At 53.5% G+C, this 25,092-nt stretch overlaps 2 protein-coding genes across 4 annotated transcripts in view; both read left to right on the top strand.

Annotated features, from left to right (window-relative positions):
* senp6a (SUMO specific peptidase 6a) overlaps positions 1–7,515 on the top strand; it is a 31,827-nt gene extending 24,312 nt beyond the window's left edge. For 2 of the 3 annotated variants that reach the window (XM_060040975.1, XM_060040977.1), the window contains 8 exons: positions 124–246; positions 866–958; positions 2,200–2,549; positions 3,561–3,658; positions 4,383–4,471; positions 4,905–4,973; positions 6,037–6,187; positions 6,359–7,515. In XM_060040975.1, coding sequence (XP_059896958.1) covers positions 124–246; positions 866–958; positions 2,200–2,549; positions 3,561–3,658; positions 4,383–4,471; positions 4,905–4,973; positions 6,037–6,187; positions 6,359–6,664 — 1,279 coding nt within the window. In that variant the 3' untranslated portion in view covers positions 6,665–7,515. The remainder of the gene's footprint in view (positions 1–123; positions 247–865; positions 959–2,199; positions 2,550–3,560; positions 3,659–4,382; positions 4,472–4,904; positions 4,974–6,036; positions 6,188–6,358) is intronic. The other variant, XM_060040976.1, reaches the window with a different exon arrangement.
* A 1,998-nt stretch (positions 7,516–9,513) lies between these two features.
* myo6a (myosin VIa) overlaps positions 9,514–25,092 on the top strand; it is a 58,328-nt gene continuing 42,749 nt past the window's right edge. The window contains exons 1-4 of the mRNA XM_060042379.1: positions 9,514–9,651; positions 21,357–21,490; positions 24,080–24,149; positions 24,317–24,390. Coding sequence (XP_059898362.1) covers positions 21,377–21,490; positions 24,080–24,149; positions 24,317–24,390 — 258 coding nt within the window. The 5' untranslated portion in view covers positions 9,514–9,651; positions 21,357–21,376. The remainder of the gene's footprint in view (positions 9,652–21,356; positions 21,491–24,079; positions 24,150–24,316; positions 24,391–25,092) is intronic.

Below are 25,092 nucleotides of genomic sequence, written 5' to 3' on the forward strand. Positions count from 1 at the left end.
GTCAGCGTGTGAATGTGTGGATGAACGGGTGAATGTGAGGTGGTGTTGTACAGCGCTCTGGGTGGCCACTGGTCACGACAGCGCGGTGTAAACGCAGTCCGCTGACCGTGGGTCCTCCTCCAGATACCTGGTCCTGGAGCGGTTGAAAAAGGAGGACTCCCAGAGGAGCCACGTGTTCAGCTCCTTCTTCTACAAGCGCCTGAACCAGCGGGAGAGGAGGAACGCTCCGGAGGCCTCCAACCTGCCGTAAGAGACCGCCTCCTCCACCCTCTCCTCCTCCCAGTCCTCCACCCTCTCCTCCTCTCCTCTCCTCCACCCTCTCCTCCTCTCCTCTCACTCCTCCTCCACCCCCTCCTCCTCCCAGTCCTCCACCCTCTCCTCCTCTCCTCTCCTCCACCCTCTCCTCCTCTCCTCTCACTCCTCCTCCACCCCCTCCTCCTCCCAGTCCTCCACCCTCTCCTCCTCTCCTCTCCTCCACCCTCTCCTCCTCTCCTCTCTCCTCCTCCTCCTCTCCTCTCTCTCCTCCTCCTCCCTCTCCTCTCTCTCCTCCTCCTCCCTCTCTTCCTCCATCTCCTCCCCCCTCTCCGCCTCTCTCTCCTCTCCTCTCTCCTCCTCCTCCCTCTCCACTACTCTCTCCTCCTCCTCCCTGTCCTCCACCCTCTCCTCCTCTCTCTCCTCCTCCACCCTCTGCACTACTCTCTCCTCCTCCCAGTCCTCTCTCTCCTCCACCCTCCTCCACCCTCCTCCACCCTCCCCTCCACACAGGGGTCCATGAGGGCCACCCCTAGACGTTTTGGTTTCTCATGGAGAACATTAGAGTTTGAAATATTTTTTGTTGACGTCCGGCTGTCTCTGTGGTTGCTAGGATACAGAAGAGGAAACACAACCGGGTGAAGACGTGGACGCGCCACGTGGACCTCTTCCAGAAGGACTTCATCTTCGTCCCCATCAACGAGTCGTGAGTCTGGAACAGAGCTGCATCTATAGATCTAGATCTACAAGCAGAGAACTACATCTATAGTTCTACAAGCAGAGAACTATATCTATAGATCTACAAGCAGAGAACTAAATCTATAGATCTACAAGCAGAGAACTAAATCTATAGATCTACAAGCAGAGAACTAAATCTATAGATCTACAAGCAGAGAACTAAATCTATAGATCTACAAGCAGAGAACTACATCTATAGATCTACATGCAGAGAACTATATATATAGATCTACAAGCAGAGAACTACATCTATAGATCTACAATCAGAGAACTACATCTATAGATCTACAAGCAGAGAACTACATCTATAGATCTACAAGCAGAGAACTACATCTATAGATCTACAAGCAGAGAACTAAATCTATAGATCTACAAGCAGAGAACTACATCTATAGATCTACAAGCAGAGAACTATATATATAGATCTACAAGCAGAGAACTACATCTATAGATCTACAAGCAGAGAACTACATCTATAGATCTACAAGCAGAGAACTACATCTATAGATCTACAAGCAGAGAACTAAATCTATAGATCTACAAGCAGAGAACTACATCTATAGATCTACAGGCAGAGAACTACAAGAACAGAGCTACATCTATAGATCTACAAGCACAGAACTACGTCTATAGTTCTACGTCTATAGATCTACAAGCACAGAACTACAAGTCATGATCTTAAATGAGGGAAGGGCTTAAGCCCTACAAGCTGTTGGGGGGTAAAAGGCATGAAGACTGGCGAGATTTGAACCCCGGTCACTGGCGTTGGGGTATTAAACTAATCCACCACGCCACCGCCGCTGCCTGTCAGCGGTTGAATACATATGCTTTACATTTCTTACATAGGGTGTATTTAAAGTGAATTCCCTAAATTATAGAATAAGGCAGGTTGGACGTTGCTTATGCATTTTGAAATCCTCATCATTCTATTGGGATTAATGGCGAACAATTCTGCATTTGGCAGTTATTTTATAGACAATATGCAGAATCTTTTCACTTATACGCCTTTATATAGACTGCTTGATCTATCCAGTTTGTAAAGGTGTGTACAATGACGCGATGAACGCCCCTTTCACGTGAACGCGCGTTGAACCTAAAGTGGGAAACCTGGCTCGACCAATCGAGGTTCGTGGTGCCCCACTGGGGGCGTGTCATGGAACCTTTTGAAGTGCGTCACCGTAGCCTGACTGCGTGAACTCCTCCCCTCAGCGCCCACTGGTACCTGGCTGTCATCTGCTTCCCGGGCCTCCAGGGACCCCAGTTCACGCCCAACCCCTTATACAAGGCCCCGCCCACAAACCACTCCCACAGCACAGACCCCGCCCCCGGCCCCGCCCCCCGCCCGTCGGAGGAGGGCGTCCCGGACCACTGCCGCCCCATCACCTCCGACGACTTGTCGGACTCGCCGCCTCGTCCGCTGTCTCACAGTTTCCACGACAACCCCACGTGGGCGTCGCCCCCGGATGGGGCGTCGACCAATCAAAGGGCAGCCTTCACCAACGGTGTTCTCCAGCCCCCGCTCCTAGGCCAGGAGGCGGAGCCTGAGCCGCATTACAACAGTGAGTGACAGCGTGTGTTTGTGTTGTGTAACGTAGTGTGTGTTGTATTATGGTGTGTAACATACTGTGTGTTGTATTATGGTGTGCAACATACTGTGTGTTGTTTTGTGGTGTGTTTCTGTTGTGGATTGTGGTGTGTTTGTGCTGTGTACCATAGTGTGGGTTGGATTGTGGTGTGTTTGTGTTGTGTTACGTAGTGTGTGTTGAATTGTGGTGTGGTGTGTTTGTTTTGTGTAACATAGTGTGTGATGTGGTGTGTTTGTGGTGGGTAGAGTAGCCAAAACCTGCTGGCAAACTCGCCTAACGTATGAAACTACAGAGGCTGAAAAAAGAAAGTAACGACCGTCGCGTAGCGGCGTTAAAGTACCGTTCTTTCTTCAAATATACACTAAAGTAAAAGTATGTTGAAATAAAACTACTCCTAAAATTACAATTTATCCAAAAAGTTACTCAAGTATTTGAAACGGAGTAAATGTAGCGCGTTACTACGGTAGTTACGTAGTGCGTGTTGTATTGTGGTGTGTTTGTGTTGTGTAACAGTGTGGTGTGTAACGTAGTGTTATGTTGTGGTGAGCTGTGTAGCAGCACGTGTGTTTGTGTTGTGTATCGTAGTGTGTTATGTTGTGATGAGCTGTGTAGCAGCGCGTGTGTTTGTGTTGTGTATCGTAGTGTGTTATGTTGTGATGAGCTGTGTAGCAGCGCGTGTGTTTGTGTTGTGTATCGTAGTGTGTTATGTTGTGATGAGCTGTGTAGCAGCGCGTGTGTTTGTGTTGTGTATCGTAGTGTGTTATGTTGTGGTGAGCTGTGTAGCAGCGCGTGTGTTTGTGTTGTGTATCGTAGTGTGTTATGTTGTGATGAGCTGTGTAGCAGCGCGTGTGTTTGTGTTGTGTATCGTAGTGTGTTATGTTGTGGCGTGTAACATAGTCTATAGCGTGTGCTGAGGTGCGTAGCAGTATGTGTTGTAAAGTGGCGCGCTGTGTAACGGTGTGTGTGTCTCTACCACCTGTGCAGGTGAGCTCCAGAGGATCAGTGTGTGTTACGGCCCAGCGAATGCCAAGGACGACGTGTTCAGCTTCTCCGACGCCAACAGCAGCTGTCCGGTAGAGAGTGTGCGTGTGTGTGTCACTCTTTTCTTCTCTGTGTCTGTCTTTGTCCCTCTCTCGTTCTCTAATCTGTCATTCTTCTCTCTCTGAGTCTCCTTCTGTCTCTGAGTCTCCTTCTGTCTCTGAGTCTCCTTCTGTCTCTGAGTCTCCTTCTGTCTCTGAGTCTCCTTCTGTCTCTGAGGCTCCTTCTGTCTCTGAGTCTCCTTCTGTCTCTGAGTCTCCTTCTGTCTCTGAGTCTCCTTCTGTCTCTGAGTCTCCTTCTCTCTGAGTCTCCTTCTGTCTCTGAGTCTCCTTCTGTCTCTGAGTCTCCTTCTGTCTGAGTCTCCTTGAGGCTCCTTCTGTGTCTGAGTCTCCTTGAGGCTCCTTCTGTGTCTGAGTCTCCTTCTGTGTCTGAGTCTCCTTCTGTGTCTGAGTCTCCTTCTGTCTCTGAGTCTCCTTCTGTCTCTGAGTCTCCTGTCTCTGTCTCCTTCTGTCTCTGTCTCCTTCTGTCTCTTAGTCTCCTTCTGTCTGAGTCTCCTTCTGTCTGAGTCTCCTTGAGGCTCCTTCTGTGTCTGAGTCTCCTTCTGTGTCTGAGTCTCCTTCTGTCTCTGAGTCTCCTTCTGTCTCTGAGTCTCCTTCTCTCTGAGTCTCCTTCTGCCTCCTTCTGTCTCTGAGTCTCCTTCTGTTTAAAGTCAATAATCGGTAAAAACAGACTGGTAGTGACGGGGGTTCCTGTGTGTTCTGGGTCCAGGATGAGGGCACTGACGACGGGACGTCCCAGGAGGAGGGCACAACCAGCGACGGGGCCGGCCTGGCCCACAAATTCACCGTCTGCAAACAGTGAGTGGAGCGCCTGCAGCTCTCCCCGGCCGCCACCAGGGGCCGCCACTGAGCCCTCATGAAGTCAACAGACCAAGAATACATTCAATGTCCTTTGTTTCCTTCATCACAGCCTCTATTTCACACAGGGCGTATGAAATAGCTGAATCATTGGTCACTAAACGCCATATTAAGCTCTCCATTGTGCCCGAGGCTGATCATTTGTACCGGCTGTGATGCCTTTCATGCAGATCTGGGCGGAGCCCGTTCCCTCCCGCCCTGTGTGTTAGCACGCTAGCTGGACGTGAACCCAGGCCGCCCCCCCCCCCCCCCCCCCCCCCCCCCCCTCTGTGTGTTCAGCCACCGGCCCTCCCCGCCGGTCGGTAAACAGCTCTGTCGCGTTGCCATGACGACGGTCCGTCCTAACCTCCCCCTCCCCCCCCCCCCCCCCCAGGCCTTGTATCCTCATCATGGACTCCCTGAGGGGCCCTGCCCGTTCCACCGTGGTCAAGACGCTGAGAGAGTAAGTCACTCTGTGTGTGTGTGTGTGTGTGTGTGTGTGTGTGTGTGTGTGTGTGTGTGTGTGTGTTACCATGTTGTGCCACCGGGGGGAGACACTGCACCACCCTCCACCCACCTGCAGGGTTTTTATGGACACGTGACCAAACTAGAGCTGTATTTAAATATAGTACGCAAAGCAAACGCCATGTTATGGGTCAAGGGTCGTGACATGCGTGTGTCGGTTGGCATGGTAACCAGCCAGCTGGCCCGGAGTGGGTCAGAACCCCATCTGAGCCCACAGACTCGCAAGCCCCCAGGTTGGACCCCGTCAGGGGTAGGTTGGAAACATCTGGGCCTCTGGGAGACTAGTAGGCGCTGGTCCTCCAGAGCCACTAGTAGGCGCTGGTCCTCCAGAGCCACTAGTAGGCGCTGGTCCTCCAGAGCCACTAGTAGGCGCTGGTCCTCCAGAGCCACTAGTAGGCGCTGGTCCTCCAGAGCCACTAGTAGGCGCTGGTCCTCCAGAGCCACTAGTAGGCGCTGGTCCTCCAGAGCCACTAGTAGGCGCTGGTCCTCCAGAGCCACTAGTAGGCGCTGGTCCTCCAGAGCCACTAGTAGGCGCTGGTCCTCCAGAGCCACTAGTAGGCGCTGGTCCTCCAGAGCCACTAGTAGGCGCTGGTCCTCCAGAGCCACTAGTAGGCGCTGGTCCTCCAGAGCCACTAGTAGGCGCTGGTCCTCCAGAGCCACTAGTAGGCGCTGGTCCTCCAGAGCCACTAGTAGGCGCTGGTCCTCCAGAGCCAACTAGTGGCGCTGGTCCTCCAGAGCCAACTAGTAGCAGCTAGTCCTCCGTAGCCGCTAGTAGCCGCTAGTCCTCCGTAGCCGCTAGTCCTCCGTAGCCGCTAGTCCTCCAGAGCCGCTAGTAGCCGCTAGTCCTCCAGAGTCGCTACTAGCCGCTAGTCCTCCAGAGCCGCTAGTAGCCATTAGTAGCCACTAGTAGCCGCTAGTCCTCCAGAGCCGCTAGTAGCCACTAGTAGCCACTAGTAGCCGCTAGTCCTCCAGAGCCGCTAGTAGCCTCCGCGTGCGTCCAGGTACCTGGAGGTGGAGTGGGAGGTGAGGAAGGGCACCCCTCGGAGCTTCGGGAAGGAGGTGATGAAGGGCTCCAGCCCCCGCGTGCCGCAGCAGGACAACTACAGCGACTGCGGCGTCTACGTCCTGCAGTACGTCGAGAGCTTCTTCCAGGTCGGTGCCCCCTCCTCGTCCCCCTCGTACTGTACCTCCTCGTCATCCTACTCCTCCTCCTTCTATTCTTCAAAGTACTCCTCCTCCTCACCCATGTCCCCTCCTCCTCCTCTTCTTCTTCTTCCTCCTCCTCCTCCTCACCCATGCCCCCCTCCATCTCTCCCACCACAGAACCCCGTCCTCAGCTTCCACCTACCCGTCTCCCTGGACGACTGGTTTCCACAGCAACGCATGAAGACCAAGCGGGAGGAGATCCGGGAGCTGATCCTGAGGATCCAGTCCCAGCAGGACCTGGAGCGCCGGGACCTGAACCCGGAGCCCCCGGAGCCCCCCGGGTCCCCCGAGGAGGAGCCCGAGGTCGAGGAGACCTCGGGCCCGGTACTACTGCTGCAGCACCACCCCCCGCCTCCTGAGGCCCCCCCACCTCCACCCCCACCCCCACCCGCAACACAACTCCACTTTGTCACGGTCCGATGAAGCCCCCCACCCACCCAACCAACCAACCAACCAACCCTGGCCCTGAGGCATGCTGGGAAATCTATTCTGAAGAACTCCGGTTCTCGGCGTCTAGCACGGCGACACACACACACACACACACACACACACACACACACACACACACACACACACACACACACACACACACACCACACACACACACACACACACACATACACACACACACTTGACACATACAAACACACACACACACTTGACACATACAAACACACACACGCACACACCAACACCTTGAAGCGTTTGTATTGAACAGAGTGTAAATATGCCCGGTTTCTGTTGGCTGCCTTTGTGTGACTGATGACGGGGCGATGGTGTCACCCTGTGAGCCGGTATGATCAGTGTTCCCCCCCCCCCCCCCCCCCCCTGGAGAACGGAGGACCGGAAACCAGACCCTGCAGACTTTTGGTTGCGGTCAGGCGTTATTTAGGCAGAGAAAGGCGGAGGATTGTTCCAGAAAGAAGTTTCGGCGAAACACGCTCTGAAGTCTGAAGAGATGTACGGAAAAACGTTCCTGAAAGATGTTCAGGTACGACGGTCGGTAATGACATTCCGGAATGACGTTCCCGAGACTTTCCGGAAAGGAGTTCCGGAAATACGTTCCCGAGGAGCTCCGGGGTTGTCCCCGGTCCCAGACCGGCCGAGCGTGAAGCCTCCTCAGCATTAAACAAACTTCAGCCTTAGCTTCTCATGTACGCTGCTCTGTATTTAATATTTATACTTTTAGGTTATTCTGTTTTGGTTTTCATTTGTACGTGTTCTGTTGGGTGGAGACGAGGACGCCTCCTCTGAGTTGTAAAGAGTTTCATTAACCCGCCTCCGGCTGCCTTCTTGTGTGCGTTTGTGTTATTTTGTATGTGTTGGAGTGTCTCTTTGGTCTGTTATAGTGTGTGTGTGTGTGAGAGAGTGTGTGAGAGAGAGAGAACACATGTGGTATCATTGAAGTATGAAGTAAGTGTTGTTCTGAATTATATCAGGCTATTTTATTAAATCAAGTGCATAAAAAAATAATGCTCCACACAGCAACCTGTTGGGTAGCTCTGCATCAACACGTTTTCTGACCACAAGAATTCCAACTGGATAGCGATCTGATGAACATGGAATCAGACTTTCAGCTGAATAGATCACTTGAAAATCGACATATTGATACTGTACTGGGCTAAACACGTGCAACCTTGTGCGTGCTCTACATTAAATGCATAAAAGCCCGACAAATGATACAAATGACAACGAAAAGCTTTTAATCTTAGAGTAACTAAAGATACGCCTAATTTTTCTAGTATTACAATTTGTATTGGTCATGAAAAATATCGCAATATGTTAAATGTTTTACATTTCTGTTGCTGCTTCGGTTCTTGAGTCCATCAATGGCGCCTCCTACAGGCCTCAGGAGGGACCACACCCGGTTTCCAACATTGTCTGACATCTGTGTTACGTTGTCAACAGTTATCCTCCAGCTTTACGGAACTTTTACAGAAGTATTCAAGGGAATCAAATAATTTGCGAACAGTGAAATACACGAGGAGTGACTTAGTGAACTAGGAGTGACTTAGGAGTAGAATAGTGAACTTTCAGCTAGTTACTGTTAACTGGGTGAAAGACGGTGTTGTTCCTGGTGCGGTCAAGTTGTGCTGGTGTGTTCTGAAGTGCACATGAAAGGCTGTCATCTTTAATTCAGAGCGGAACCCGGTCCGCGTCGTACAGCAGACCAGACGGATCGTGTAACCGAACCATCCATCATTGATGGCCCCTGAATGGGGTTTAGTCCTCCTAAAGTGGCCCTTGGAGCCGGCATGTAAATGTCCGGAAGGGTTCACCTCCTAATCGATGTCCAAAGCAAATGAAGTGACCTCACGGAGACCGACTGGAACAGCAACACGGTGCCACAAACACACGCACGCACAGACACACACACGCACACGCACACACACACTTTGCGTATTTAGTGTGTTTTCAGTTCAAAGTATACTTGGTCACCGTCGTAAAATAGGAGTGGAGCATAATGGACACATTAATACATAATTACATTTAGGCAGCCTACAAGGGAACAGAACGAAAGGGCCAAGCACGAGAAATGTCCAGGTTAACCCATTCCCCGTATAAAATATAGCGAGGAGAACGCTGCATAACGCAGAACTCAAATAGGTCTAGTCAAATGATTCCCATCCCCAGGTAGAACAACCGGCCTTGAAATATCTCCAAAAAGGCAAATAATAATAAATATCTATATATTTTTACAACTTAGGCTATACGAGTCGTGTTATTTCATTCCAACACACAGACTCCGTATACTTATTTGTAGTGGAGAAAATGGAAACATTTCGTGAATTGTTCTGAAATGTAAATATTAGTATATATAAAATCCAGAAAATTTAACCCTAAACCCTAAACCACTGTAAATTAAGCACTGTAAATGCAATCTCTTTTCACTACTTTTGTGTTTATTTAAGTCTCAGGTGACTTGTCTTGTGTTTCTCTTATACACTGTATTATTTTATATATAATTATATTGGTGAGGGGATCCTGAGACTCAAACATTTCATTGCTGTTGCTTTATTTGTTGTAAATATAAAAAAAACATAAACCACCTTTACAAAAAATTATGCATCTTAAAAAGATGCATAAGTGACTACCGGTCCACCATTTTTTTATTTTTATGAAAATGCCGATCCCTGGAACAAAAAAGGTTGGGAACCAGTGGTCTAGTCGACTTTATTGTATTTTTATTTCCTTTTATTCCTCCTGAGGTGAGCGGCGGGACGCGCGCCCCCTGCCGGCTCGCGGCCGCCACCGCCGACGCTCCCTAGTGTGACGTCACGGGCCGATTCCCAGGACTTGTGTGCGGGAGTCGGAGGCTGCAGGCAGGGAACAGTCGGGCTGCCCCACTCCGAAACACCTCCACCGGCTCCTCTACAGGCCGATAGCCCAGCAGCAGAGCCGCACTAAAGGTGAGTCCAACCCGTCCATTTTCTCCCTAAATGCGCAAAGGTGTGTGTGTGTGCGTGTGTGTGTACGTGTGTGTGTACAGATCGTAGCCCATATGCACAGGGAGGCGAAGTTAGCCGAGCGGCTACAATACACGGCAGCTTAGCGATGCTAACCCACACACACATACTGTCAAACACCCAGGAAGCTACGAGGCTAACGAGACGTCCATCCCAGTCTGCGGCTCCTTCGGGACGAGCGCCGTGCACAAAGTGCTGTCCTGCGGCCGCCGGTTCGATTCCCTTTCCCCGACCGATGCGCAGACCCAGACAATAGCTGCATTCTAGTCCACCAGGAGCCGCCGCTCTCTGATAATATTAGAAGCCAGGTCGGGGGGGGGGGGGGGGGGGCTGGGAATGGGAGCGTTCTGACAGCAGTGCAGGGGTCCCCTGTTCGGAGGGTCCAGGGTTCGCGACCCGTCAGCAGACAGCGTTCCTGGACGCGAAGCATCGCATGTCAGGGGTCGGGGCAGTCATGACAGCGCCGATGGGGGTTTATACGAGCGTATTGTGCCGGCTGTGTGTCGGGGGGGCTCTGAGTCGAGACCCCCGGCCGGTCTGCGATGGGAAGGCTTTGCATGGAACACAAAAGGGAGAACCGGACCCCAAACAATGCGGAGGTGATGAGGAGGCCGTGTGTGTGAGAGCTCAACCCCCACACTGTGATTATATAAGCGCTGTGGGGACGGAGGGGCTGCGTTCTACTTCTCTGGGGCCGTGATTCCTGGGGTTAGACCCCTACCCCTCACAGGGCGACTGCAGGAACCTTCACCTTTGATCGGCCGTTCCTCCACGGCTGTGGTTTATGGGTGGGTAGTCTTGTGGTCGTGTTAAAGTTCCACGGGTCCGTGAAGCGTCCTGCTGTAACGCGCTGTCATCACGAGATTACCCGGGCTTCAAAGGATCAAAGTCCTGCAGGGGAAGTGATCTAGAAAGGCTCTCGTATTCTACCTGCTCTTGTTCTGCAGCTATGAATAGAACCGCTCCTGTTGTAGATAGAGCACAGCCGACCGGCCCCTCAGGGTCTGCCCTCCTCTCGGGCCCTCTGTCCACCGTGCGGCCCTCAGGGGCCCGCTCCGCTCCTCCTCGTCTGCCCTCCTCTCGGGCCCTCTGTCCACCGTGCGGCCCTCAGGGGCCCGCTCCGCTCCTCCTCGTCTGCCCTCCTCTCGGGCCCTCTGTCCACCGTGCGGCCCTCAGGGGCCCGCTCCGCTCCTCCTCGTCTGCCCTCCTCTCGGGCCCTCTGTCCACCGTGCGGCCCTCAGGGGCCCGCTCCGCTCCTCCTCGTCTGCCCTCCTCTCGGGCCCTCTGTCCAGTCCACCGTGCGGCCCTCAGGGCCCCGCTCCGCTCCTCTCCTCCTCGCCTCTCATTAGGCCCTGTGTTCGGCCTATGGCCCCCGGGGCGGTGGTGCTCAGAGATGACCCGGTTGTTGACGTGTGAGGGAGAGTGAGGCGGTGTGAGGGGGAGTGAGGGAGAGTGAGGGAAGAGTGAGGGGGAGTGAGGGAGAGTGAGAGAGAGTGAGGAGGCTTGGGTGAGGTGTGAGTTAGAGTGAGGCGCAGTGAGGGGCTATGTGATGGCTGGGGGGTGAGGGGGGGTGAGAAGGAGTGAGGGGGAGTGAGGAGGAGTGAGGCGTTATGTGATGGCTCAGGTCGGGTTAAACCCGTTAAATGCGTCGTCTCGCCGCTGGACGTCCTGTGTTTGGGGGACGACACAAGCACTTATAATCTCAGTCTAATCTTTAGAAAAAGGCTTTTTTCAGAAGCTGTGGGGCTTAGAGGCAACGTTATGATGGATATAGATTGACTTGACCCTGGACTAATCTCACTCTCACATACTCATTAACATATACACACACAGGCACAAATACATGCACATTCACCGATGCATAGTCACACGCACACGCACAGTCACACTAAAAAGTAACAGACAGACAGACAGACAGACAGATACACATTCACATGTACTGGCACGTTTACACATACTTATTAACATACTCACTTACATAGTTATACGTTCACACAAAACGTGCAACCATAGCCATGCACACACGCACACACGCACACACACACACAGGCAGAAATTATACAATGACTCAGATTGTGTAAACTAATATTGACACAGGTAATATCACTGGCCTCAGAGACGGGCAATCAAACAGGGAAAACGAGTTTTTATTTTTTAATGGTCAGAAGGTTCTCAGTGAATTACAATCTTCCTGTGACCTCCTGATCAACACCAGACAGGAAGGTCTGAGATCCCCCCCCCCCCCCATGGTCTGGTCCTCATTGGAATAGAGTTCAACTGGCGCTAACTTCAGGCTAGCCAGGGTTAGCCAGCTGCTGCTGTGGTGGTGGTTGTTGTGTTCTTTTTGCTTCCTGCCCAGGGATGCAAAAATGGTTTCAGCCCAAACTGTCAAATTAAGTTGTATCGTATCGTTCCCCAGTTTAGTTGGAGGTCAGATGAATGAGTGACTCTACCTGTTTAGTGATGAATTAGTGGTGTCAATGCCCCCCTGTTTAGGGACGAATGAGTGATGTGTGAGTGGGATCAGATGAATGAGTGACTCTACTGCTCCCTGCGCCGCTGTTTAGAGATGAACGAGTGACTCTACTGCTCCGTGACGGGTCCCAATCTGGACCACGTGACAGGTGTCCACTCAACTGTCTGAGGTCTGGTCCTCACCTCCAGAGGTTGTCTCTCTCTCTCTGTTATTCTCTCGCTCTCGCTCTCTCTCTCAATGGGTCTCTCAATGTATGTCTCTCTCTCTCTCTCTCTCAATGCATCTCTCTGTCCAGTAGTAATTCCAGCCCCCAGTATCACCTGGTGACGGCCGACCTCTCATTTGCCTATGGTCAAATCCCAGTCCCTTGTCGTGTGGCCGGGGGCATTTACCTCCTGGTCAGTCACGTGCTAGCCCTAGCTACCCACACCGCCATGCAAATAGCCCCCGCCCTCATAGGGCAGACGTGGCTTTGTCACCATAGCAACGGGGTGCAACCTATGGTGCGGATCTCTTCTCAGACCGAGGAGAGGATGACCGTTGAACCCCTGAGGAAGGGCCTCCTGGTGGGATCCATGGCTGTTGTGCAATTCGGGGGCGGTGGCGGTGGCTGTGCTAATGTAGCTCCTGGCAACCGCGCGCGCAAGCTAGCTCCCCTGTCCAGAGACTTTCTGAGAACAGAGAACGAGGTTTGGGTCTCGATGGACATCATCTATAACATCTATGAGACTAAAGGGTGGACCAGTGTGTGAGTTGGCCGCAAGTTTGCACGTAAAAGTCTTGGCTAGCTTTCATGTGCTAGTTACTGTGTGCTAGTTGGCTAGTCAAAGGACTGTTGGCTGTTGATCATCCTAGCTTGATTGAGGCCTAGCAAAAGGACACCTGTCTAGCTGAACTCAAACACTAACTACTAAACAAACGACTGACTTATGACCCTGAGTAGTAGACGGTAGCCCAATCTCTGCTGGGTGGCAGGCCCCTGTTATCAGGACGAAGCTAAGCTAAGCGTTTCCTCCTCGTTCTAGAAGACTCCATTCACCTCAAAGTGACCCCGTTTCTACTCACAAGGTGGACTACTGAAGTCAAACAATAAGAGGCCTCGCTCTACTTGATTTCCCGTGATCCTTTGCTCTTCTGGAGTGTTCTAGAGAGGTGGTCTGCGCGTCATCACTAGCCTACGTCCGGTTCAATAGCCTTCAAGGGCAGGAAGTGACCTCACAGTGTATGGATAAGCTGTAGCTTCCACATCAGAAAAACAAAACAAAAGCCAGGAAGGGGGATTATGTTTTTTTCCTTGGACAGATTGATAAGCCAATCACAAGCCTCGTCTTAACCCTTCAGGCATCGGGGCAAATCCACTGGCTGGCTGACGAGACATATGGGGGATCAATATTTCATCGGGCGCACAATGCACATTCTGATTGGCTGAACCGAAGCAACGTGCGTTCGTTTGTGAGGATCAGACGCTGTAACCGGCTTCATATTGAGTACTCATCAACCATGAAGCCTCGCTTTATGGGGTTTGGACTCAGAGGGGGACGACTTCTGTCAATCTTTAAACTCTTGAGAAATCTCCTGATCAGCACCTTGTTTAATCAGGTGTGTGTGTGTGTGTTTGTGTGTGTGTGTGTGTGTGTGTGTGTGTGTGTGTGTGTGTGTGTGTGTGTGTGTGTGTGTGTGTGTGTGTGTGTGTGTGTGTGTGTGTGTGTGTGTGTGTGTGTGTGTGTGTGTGTGGAGCTCCTTCCGTTCTAAAAAGATCCACCTCGTCATCCAGGTTGTTTGGTCGTTTGTGTGTTGATTGTGTTTGCGATTGTTAAGTAGGTTGTGCGTGTGTGTGAGCTCGTTGAGCAGCATATGTGTGTGTGTGCACGTGTCTGTTTGAACGGGTGTGGCCATGTGATTAATGATTACGTGAACGTCGGGGAGGTTGACCTCCCACTGCTGACGCCTCAGATCACCGCTGATGAAGGGCTGCTCCTCCTCTTCCTCAGCAGGAAGTAGACAGATGAAGGGCTGCTCCTCCTCTTCCTCACCAGGAAGTGGACAGCGCGGCGCCGAGGTCCTTATTTGGTCAATGGCCGTGGCCGTTAGCCATGGCCGCCATTATTTGCATTACCTGGCGGCATGCAAAGGACCCTCACGGCACAAAGGAGAAGGAAGCATCACCGTGGAAACACAGGCTGCTGTCTCTGATGGGTCAGCCGGCTGGAGCCGGCTTGAACCGGTTCCAGACACTGGGGGGGACCAACTGGTCCTTGTCAAACCATTCAGGGTCAAACTGGTCCTGTTCAAACGAGTCCCGTCCCAACTGGTCTGGGTCAACCTGATCGGGGTCAAACTGATCCCGGTCCAACTGATCGGGGTCTACCAGGTCCTGGTCGGACCGGTCCAGGTCAAACTGGTTCCGGGTCAAACCGGTCCAGGTCAAACTGGTTCCGGGTCCAACCGGTCCAGGTCAAACTGGTTCCGGGTCAAACCGGTCCAGGTCAAACTGGTTCCGGGTCCAATCGGTCCAGGTCAAACTGGTTCCGGGTCCACATCGATCAGAACTTCACGGGGCAAACTGAATGGATGAACTTTGGTGACCCTTTGGTGACGTTGGTAGTGTGTCTGGTCCCCATCTAAACGTTTTGGTCTCCTAGCAACCACGGGTGTGCGGCACCTCCTGCTGTGTCCCCAGCGTTCCCAGCGTTCCCAGCGTTCCCAGTGTGACGGACAGACCTCACACCGTCTCCTCTCCTCAGGAGGTCAGGGCTGTGGACCAATCAGAACGCAGGCTGGGGCTCAGCAGCCCAGTGTGTTCACCCAGGCTGTTACAACATTGTTATTATATGGGACCAGTACCAGTGGTTCCTGGGACCATTACCAGTGGGTTGGCCCAGTCTGTTACACTAGTCACACCAGTTCCTAGGACCAGTACCAGTGGTTGATGGGACCAGTACCAGTGGTTGATGGGACCATTACCAGTGTAGCTCAGGACTCTCAGGCCAGTGAACCCTCCCCCCCCCCCCCCGCGCCGGTCGGCTCTCTCAAGTGTTGCTATTGTCAACTCGGCCTGTGGGCGGCTTTTGTCCTCCGACACGGCGCTGGCGTTCTGCGGGTCATGTGACCCAGAGCCACAGCCATTCCTCAGTGATGACAGCCTCAGAGGTGTGTGTGTGTGTGTGTGTGTGTGTGTGTCCTACACTTCCACTGCAGGGAGTAATGTACACTACACACAGTCACTCTCACTCTCTCTCTCTCTCTCTGTCTGTGTACAGGGGTTCCCCGTCTGTCTGCTGGTTCTAAAGCTGCCCCCTCCCACACTCACAGCTTTCATACACACTGGCTGCTTTTAAAACGGCCTGAATTCATTCAACTCACTCCTCCTCCTCTCATATCCTCACACACAAACGCACAAACACTTTCACACACCTCGTTCTAATCCTGGGGTGAAAACAAAGTTGGGTGAATGTCATTCTCCGGCTGTCCAAGGCCGTTCTAGAGCTACGTCATGTAGAAACAACAATGAGGTCATTCACAGCAGAACCCCTGAGCCTAGCAGCTACTTTAGCGTAGCTTAACCACAACTACTCATATCCTTTCTGTTATGACTGGGTGATACTCAGCAAGGTTTTGACCCGATCCTAGTGTCCCTCGGGATGAAGGAAGTATTCTTAACTCTCTAACAGTCAAATCTCAAGGAATGAATCAAGGTCGTTTCCTCCTCCTCCACCTCCTCCCCTTCCTCCTCCTCCACCTCCTCCTCCACCTCCTCCTCCTCCTCCACTTCCTCCTCCTCCTCCACTTCCTCCTCCTCCTCCTCCTCCACCTCCTCCTCCTCCACCTCCTCCTCTTCCACCTCCTCTTCCTCCTCCTCCACCTCCTCCTCCTCTTCCTCCTCCTCCACCTCTTCCTCCTCCTCCACCTCCTCCTCTTCCTCCTCCTCTCTCCTGTGGAATCTGCCACTGAGAGAGGGAGGGAGATTATGCTCGGATCACCAGGATGAATAGGAAGGGCTCTGAATTCAAAGAGAGATTCAGCTGACTGTTCCTGTTAGCTCACGCGGCCACACCCTCCGGCCACGCCCCTGGATCTCTAGAGTACGCCCAGCCTCGCGTGTTCGGCGACACCTGTGTGTGAGGAGGCTGAACTTTGACCCCTGGAACTGGTGAAAAGAAAAAAGCACGATATTGGTGTTATAATATCAAGGGCTGGTTTGAACCGCTTCTGCCTCCCTGGTTGGAAGGGCGCACGCTGTAGCGACACCCGCAGGGGAGACGTGAAGTTCATAGAGCTACCAATACAAAAAGAGCTCTGTATATTATAGTTCAACGCATGAACGCATTGAAAGCTGTTTCTCTTTGTAATCACTGAAGGTCATTTCCCCATTGATCGCTATTCTAGTGCTGATTAAACAGGGAACTTGTTTCCCTATGACCGATTTCCCCCCCCCCCCCCCCCCCCCCCCTCAGGCCGTAGATCAGCAGAGGCTCCGACAGTTGACCCGGCCGACTGTACGCGGACTCCAGCCAGGCCAGGTGCTCTAGAGCCCTTTGTTCAGCAGAGAAAGGTGTGCTGTGCTGCCCCCCCCCCGCCCCGCCCCCCCCCCCCCCCCCACCAGGTGAGGCAGGGTGGAACTGGGGACAACCGGCCTCCCGTGTGTCAGAGTCAGCGCCGCGGTCCTGAGGGACCGTGTTGGATGATTTGTGATGTTGACTCACCTGGCGGCCATCTTTGTTCTAAATCCTCGCTGGGAGGGGGAGATGAGTGAACGAGGCCTTTTCAAAGTCTACCTTCTAGTGACATCACAGTTGACCTCTCTCTCTCTCTCTCTCTCTCTCTCTCTCTCTCTCTCTCTCTCTCTCCTCTCTCCTCTCTCTCTCCTCTCTCTCTCTCTCTCTCTCTCTCTCTCTCTCTCTCTCTCTCTCTCTCTCTCTCTCTCTCTGGGGGGGACACCCCTGTTTGTGATGTCACAATGGGGTCACCTGGTGGTGACCTTAAACACTGTGTTTATTTGTTGATTGCTGGGAATTCCGGATCCAAGTCACGTGATCAGTGGAATGTATGAGTCCTGAACCAACACCCAGAAGAGAGTGCCAACTTCGTGACTAAGGGGTGTGTGTGTGTGTGTGTTGCTTGGTATGATTCTTCAGTGCATGTCTGGGCGTTATTATGTTATTATGGGATGGTCCTGCTGTGTTACTGCAGGAAAGTCATTAAACCGCCTGACCTGGTATCCACAGTCTGTCCTGGTGTCAACAGTCTGTCCTGGTATCAACAGTCTGACCCGGTATCAACAGTCTGACCCGGTATCAACAGTCTGACCCGGTGTCAACAGTCTGACCCGGTGTCAACAGTCTGACCCGGTGTCAACAGTCTGACCCGGTGTCAACAGTCTGACCCGGTGTCAACAGTCTGACCCGGTGTCAACAGTCTGACCCGGTGTCAACAGTCTGACCCGGTGTCAACAGTCTGACCCGGTGTCAACAGTCTGACCCGGTTGTCAACAGTCTGACCCGGTGTCAACAGTCTGACCCGGTGTCAACAGTCTGACCCGGTGTCAACAGTCTGACCCGGTATCAACAGTCTGACCCCGGGGTCAACAGTCTGACCCGGTGTCAACAGTCTGACCCGGTATCAACAGTCTGACCCGGTATCAACAGTCTGACCCGGGGTCAACAGTCTGACCTGGTATCAACAGTCTGACCTGGTGTCAACAGTCTGACCTGGTATCAACAGTCTGACCCGGGGTCAACAGTGTGGTTGTCTCCGGCCTCGTACTACGCCCGGGCTCGCTTCAGTTCCGCTCTCCTACGGTGAATCCCTCCGGGCCGTTCCCGCGCTGCTGTCTTCGGCTCGCCGTCCGTAATGGAGCTGCTAATGGCTAGCTGAATGGCGTTAGCGTAGCTTAAACACAGGGGGGCCGGCGGGAGACAGAGGTTGTAAACAGACTTCGGCGTGGTTTTAATTAAGCGGCTCGCTGAGGCTGATAGCAAAGTCTGCGTTCCCGGAAGGTTCCGACCGACGGCTGAAGTCTGAAGATGGGCAGCGAGCGCGTCTGAAGCTACAGCCATAACCACTACTTTAATTAACTCTGAATGAAGCTACAATTACATGAACTCTGGCCTGCTGCCGTAAAACACATTAAAACCCGTCTTGGTTCTTAATATCATGTGACGACGATAAACCACGATGGTTGAGATTTGAACGCACAGTAATCTTTATTTTATTGCATCACATAACTGCAGCATACAATATAATATAACTTTATGAAGCTATTCTATAATTGACCCCTGAGGAGTCAAAATTAAAGTTTATTCTCACGAATGAGTGAGGAATGCTTGAACTTTGACCTCAACAGCACAGACCAGGGAAAGGACGGCAGCAGGTAGATGGTAGAGGTCAGAGGTCAGGTGTGGTGGTGTTGGTGGTTGGGGGTGAGTTCTGATGGACCCGACCAGTCCGCCATCTCATCCATCCCATCCAGGCTGGGAGTGTTGGGATCCGTCCTGGTGTTGAACGCCTGTGCTCCCAGAGGGGAGAACGCCGCCTTGGTAGGACATGTTTGACAGCGATCGCCGTGGTGCGTCAGGGGGAGGGGAGCTACGTTAGCTCGCGTGGTTTGTTGAGCTAATCCAGCCGACTCAATGTGAACTTAATGGATTATCATTCAGCAAACGTGCTGGTGAACAGGGGCGCGTCCCATCAGCTGGTGGCTGTTTTGTGGTTGACGGAGGGTCCCTCCCTCCCTGCTGAGTCACTCAGCGCTGAACTAGCTAGGAGTCAGGAGGAGTAAGATAGGCCAGTAGACCGAGGTGTAGTTCAAACAGAAGAACGACGATGGGCATGAGCTGTATTTTACAACTCCCGTTGGCTATTAGTCTAGATCAGGGCTGTTCAGACCCGGTTCGTCTCTGGACCCAGAAGGACTCGCTGGAACCACACCCCGGCACTCTGAGTGCACCACAGCCAGGGGCTGTTTGGTTCTAGGGGTCAGGGGGTCAGCCTCAACCCGTTTCCAGCTCCTCTGCCAGTGGGCCGAACCCCTCCTTTAAGATGCTGGTTCAGAAACCCCTTTTTTAAAGGGAACTTTTTTTTCTTCCATGCTGTGTCCCAAAGCTGATCTGTGATTGGCTCACCCCAGTAGTTCAGGTTTCAACTCGGTTGACCTGTTTCAGACTGGTACCGAATCAGCATCCCATACCAGTATCGGTGTCAGCCCACCTGGCACAGGTCTGGTCGTCATGGTTACCCCCCCTGAGTCCTGTTCAGGAGACCCCGTTTAGAGCAGCTCCCCAGGCCCTCAAGGAGCAGGTGGAGGTCAGGATGCCCTGCTCCAGGACGCCCAGGGTAGGCTGCAGACATTGGGGATCGAACCCAGAACCTTTAGACTGGGAGGTCGGACATCTCCAGGCTATCCTGACCCGGATCGCCTCTCCTCTCGTCTCGTCGTCTCGTCTGCGGCGGTATCTCACGGGGTCGTGGAGGTCACCTGGGAACCAGAGGGTTGCTGGTTTGACCCCTGGTTCCTCCTGCCTGCAGTGTTGAGGTGTCCCCGAGCAAGGCATCAAGCCCAGCTCATCAGTAGCAGCTTGTGGATTGGTCAGCGAGACAGCCAGCCAGCCATCCAGCCAGCCAGCCATCCAGTCAGCCAGTCAGCCACCAGCCAGTGATCTCAGCGTAGCAGGGGAAGTGATTGAGCTCATGAATCATTCATCCAGGAAGGAACCCACGGGCCCGGCCGGGCTGGGATAACAAACCCCCGGGCAACCGACGGCCGGGGCCGGAGCAGTAGGTGAGACCAGGACCAGGGACCAGGACCAGGACCAGGGGGGACTAGGACCAGGACCAGGACCAGGGACCAGGACCGGGGACTGGGACCAGGGGGACTGGGACCAGGGGGACTGGGACCAGGGGGACTGGGACCAGGGGGACTGGGACCAGGGACTAGGACCAGGACCAGGGGGGACTAGGACCAGGGGGACTGGGACCAGGGGGACTGGGACCAGGGGGACTGGGACCAGGGGGACTAGGACCAGGGGGGACTAGGACCTGGGGGACTAGGACCAGGGGGACTGGGACCAGGGGGGACCGGGACCAGGGGGACCGGGACCTGGTGGTCTATGGGTTCAGAGGCAGACCAGGAGACAGAACCAGGTGTTCAGAGACGTACCAGGAGACAGAACCAGGTGTTCAGAGACGTACCAGGAGACAGAACCAGGTGTTCAGAGACATACCAGGAGACAGAACCAGGTGTTCAGAGACGTACCAGGAGACAGAACCAGGTGTTCAGAGACGTACCAGGAGACAGAACCAGGTGTTCAGAGACGTACCAGGAGACAGAACCAGGTGTTCAGAGGCAGACCAGGAGACAGAACCAGGTGTTCAGAGACGTACCAGGAGACAGAACCAGGTGTTCAGAGACGTACCAGGAGACAGAACCAGGTGTTAAGAGACGTACCAGGGGAGCAGAACCAGGTGTTTAGAGACGTACCAGGAGACAGAACCAGGTGTTCAGAGACGTACCAGGAGACAGAACCAGGTGTTCAGAGACGTACCAGGAGACAGAACCAGGTGTTCAGGGACGTACCAGGAGACAGAACCAGGTGTTCAGCTCCCAGTCGGAGGGGGCTGGGTTCACGTCCCCCCTGCTCCTTCAGGAGCCGGTTGATCCTCTGATCGGAGCCTTTGGCGGGTGGTGTAAAGGGTGGTGTCGTGTGTTCAAGGGGTGGTGTAAAGGGTGGTGTCGTGTGTTCAGCGGGTGGTGTAAAGGGTGGTGTCGTGTGTTCAAGGGGTGGTGTAAAGGGTGGTGTCGTGTGTTCAAGGGGGTGGTGTAAAGGGTGGTGTCGTGTGTTCAGCGGGTGGTTGTAAAGGGTGGTGTCGTGTGTTCAGCGGGTGGTGTAAAGGGTGGTGTCGTGTGTTTAAAGGGTGGTGTAAAGGGTGGTGTCGTGTGTTCAGCGGGTGGTGTAAAGGGTGGTGTCGTGTGTTCAGCGGGTGGTGTAAAGGGTGGTGTCGTGTGTTCAGCGGGTGGTGTAAAGGGTGGTGTTGTGTGTTCAGCGGGTGGTGTAAAGGGTGGTGTCGTGTGTTTAACGGGTGGTGTAAAGGGTGGTGTCGTGTGTTCAAGGGGTGGTGTAAAGGGTGGTGTCGTGTGTTCAAGGGGTGGTGTAAAGGGTGGTGTTGTGTGTTCCAGCCCCGCCCTCGGGAAGCGCGATGGAGGACGGTAAGCCGGTGTGGGCGCCGCACGCGGCCGACGGCTTCCAGCTGGGGACCATCGTGGACATCGGAGCCGACAGCCTGACCATAGAGCCACTGAAGGGGGGCAAGGTACACACACACACACACACACACACACACAACACACACACACACACACACACACACACACACACACACACACACACACACACACACACACACACACACACACAGCCTGACCATGGAGCCACTGAAGGAGGGAAAGGTAGGACACGAACGCACAAAAAGTGCACGCACACACTCAGGACATGCGCACACACGGGCACACTGCATACACTCGCACACACACGCACTCACACGTGAACACACACACACACGCTCATGCACATATACTCCCACAAAGGCGCACACAAAGGCACACACACGCAGACTCGCACACGCTCACACACGGGAACAAAATGCACACGTGCGAGGTCAGCCCTCCCAGAGCCCATTAGCGCAGCGAGCTGAACCATGGAGCCGCTCAGAGCTGCTGTTCCTGGAGGGGGGGGGGTCTCTGGGGGCAGCCGACGGCTGCCTCGGCTGAAACCGGGGATTCACACTCGCAGTTCACATCTTTACTTTAGATTCACCAGACTCTCTCTAGTGCCAAAGCCAGCCCTGTGATCGGAGCTCCCTGCAGATCTGGGACCTGGACCAGAGCCTCTGGGGTCCTGGTCCTCTTCCTCAATCCCTCATGTCCGCCATACCTCTTCATTGAGTCTTCATCTCAGGGCCTTTCTCTGTCCGGTGGTCTGAGGACAAGCCCCCAGTATCCCTCCCAGTATCCCTCCCAGTATCCCTCCCAGTATCCCCCCCAGTATCCCCCCCAGTATCCCTCCCAGTATCCCTCCAGTATCTCCAAGTATCAGCCCAGTCCTCAGCCCCAGACCACCGTCTCCCATCACCTCCACCCCTCTTCCCCCCCCCCCCTCTCCCTCCACCCCTCTGCCCCCCGTCTCCCTCCTCCACCACCCCTCTGCCCCCTGTCTCCCTCCTCCACCACCTCTCTGCCCCCCGTCTCCCTCCTCCACCACCTCTCTGCCCCCCCCCCCCTCTCCCTCCTCCACCACCCCTCTGCCCCCTCCTCCCCTCTCCCTCCACCTGCCCCACTCAGCACTAAGCCTTTAATGGAAGTGAGTGTTTGCCTGCCGGCCTGCGGGCGTGCGCGTCCGTCCCCCTAATCCTTCCCCAGAACCCCCGTGGCCCGGCGAGGGTTCCACTCAGTCGGCACTCATCGTGTTTACCGCTGGCTCAGTAAACACCGGCCCCGACCGGCTGGCCCGCGTCCTGGTGGACGGCCCATCCGTCCTGGAGAATCATCCAGCGTTTGTTGTTCAACGTGTGCTCTGAGTGCGGGGCCCGGGGCCGGCGCACACAGAGCCAGGACATACGTCTCCGTCAGAGATGAGGGGTTATTTCCGCCGGTCTGGGCGGTAAAACAATGTTAGCTCTGTCTCTCTGAGGCGGCTGGTGCCAGCTACTGATCCAACGACTGACTCAACAGGGAGGGGGGGAGGGGAGGGGAGGGGAGACACACACACACAGATTGTGAGGCTGGCAAAAACAGAAACACATGGGGAGGGAGGGAGGGAGGGAGGGAGGGAGGGAGGAGGGAGAGAGAGAGAGAGAGAGAGAGAGAGAGAGAGAGAGAGAGAGAGAGAGAGAGAGAGAGAGAGAGAGAGAGAGAGAGAGAGAGAGAGAGAGAGAGAGAGATGAGAGAGAGAGAGAGAGAGAGAGAGAGAGAGAGAGAGAGAGAGAGAGAGAGAGAGAGAGAGAGAGAGAGAGAGAGAGAGGCACCAGGGCCGGGGGAACCCTGCCTGTTTGGGCTGAGAACCCAGACCAGAACGGGTGATGTCATCACATGGGCTCACCATCTGAAGCAACCTCACTCTTCGTGCGTGTGTGTGTGATCTGGCGGAAGGCAAATGTATGTAAACGTGATGACGGCAGCGAGGCAGGGACGTGATTGCAGGTCACATCGATAGAGGTCAGAGGTCACCAGTGTGGAGGGAACTAGTAGCACGCACACACACCAACACGCACACACACACACCAACACACACACACCAACACGCAGAACCTCCCATCAGTGGGTGATTTCCCAGGATGCAACTCGATGAACCTTTCTGCTCCTACGAAAGAAAATAAACAAATATTCTCATTTTTCTCATGACCTCCCTCGCACCCCCCCCCCCCCCCCCCCCCCATGTGTCCTTAAACCTGAACCTGTTGAACCGAACAGTCGCTAATGCATCATGGGAAATACACAAAGTCCTGCCAGCCGTGCGTTGGAGACACCGTTCCACACGTCTTCAGAGCAGACGTTTTAGTAGGCTGCCGAAATATAATAATAATAATATTTATTGAATTTATATAGCACTTCTCAAGTCCCCAAAGACGCTTTACATTGAAGGGGGGGACCGCACGGCAGCCAATCTGGGAATTAATGAATCAGCCAATTATACATAAATATGTCGAACATTCTGTAGATAATTAAATTAACCGCGATATAAAATCACAGACTTACGAGCACCGCGCTCAAACCAGCGAGTCCTTCTGCTGCGGCGTGGCAGACTCTCCGGCTGTCACTCAAACAAACAGAGGGACAAACAGAGGGACACGTTAACTTGTTCCTCACTTCCTGTCTGCGTCTTGTCACTTCCTGTGTCCCGGCAGACCTTCCTGGCTCCGGTCAACCAGGTGTTCTCGGCGGAGGACGACGTCAACAAACATGTGGAGGACAACTGTGAGTGCTACCCGACCTCACCCTGACCTTTGACCTCCACCCTGACCGTTGACCTCATCCTGACCTTTCACCTTCACCCCCTCGCGGTCATCAATGTTTTTTACCGTGTGTGTGTGTGTGTGTGTGTGTGTCTCCGTCCGTCCGTCCGTCCGTCCGTCCGTCCCCAGGTTCCTTGATGTACTTGAATGAGGCAACTCTACTGAACAACGTCCGCGTGAGATACAGCAAGGACAAAATCTACGTGAGTAGAACATGATATACTGCTGGTTAGTTTAGCTAAACTGGGTTTAACTGGTTAAGGTGTGGAGGTCATGGTCTTGCTTGAAAAGTTTAGGATTCCACAAATTCTACTGTTTATATTGGCAGCTGCCCAGCACAACTACAGCATTCTACTGGTTCTACTGGGGGCTGCCCAGTTCTATTTAAGATCTACTATTTTAAATTACTCATTAAGGAGCAGGTAGGGGTTAGACAGTACAGAGACAGGTCATTAAGGAGCAGGTAGGGGTTAGACAGTACAGAGACAGGTCATTAAGGAGCAGGTAGGGGTTAGACAGTACAGAGACAGGTCATTAAGGAGCAGGTAGGGGTTAGACAGTACAGAGACAGGTCATTAAGGAGCAGGTAGGGGTTAGACAGTACAGAGACAGGTCATTAAGGAGCAGGTAGGGGTTAGACAGTACAGGGACAGGTCATTAAGGAGCAGGTAGGGGCTAGACAGTACAGAGACAGGTCATTAAGGAGCAGGTAGGGCTTAGGCAGTACAGAGACAGGTCATTAAGGAGCAGGTAGGGGGTTAGACAGTACAGAGACAGGTCATTAAGGAGCAGGTAGGGGTTAGACAGTACAGAGACAGGTCATTAAGGAGCAGGTAGGGGTTAGACAGTACAGAGACAGGTCATTAAGGAGCAGGCAGGGGTTAGACAGTACAGAGACAGGTCGT

Source organism: Gadus macrocephalus, chromosome 21 (assembly GCF_031168955.1).
Source record: "Gadus macrocephalus chromosome 21, ASM3116895v1".
In the NCBI taxonomy this organism is placed as follows: Eukaryota; Metazoa; Chordata; class Actinopteri; order Gadiformes; family Gadidae; genus Gadus; species Gadus macrocephalus.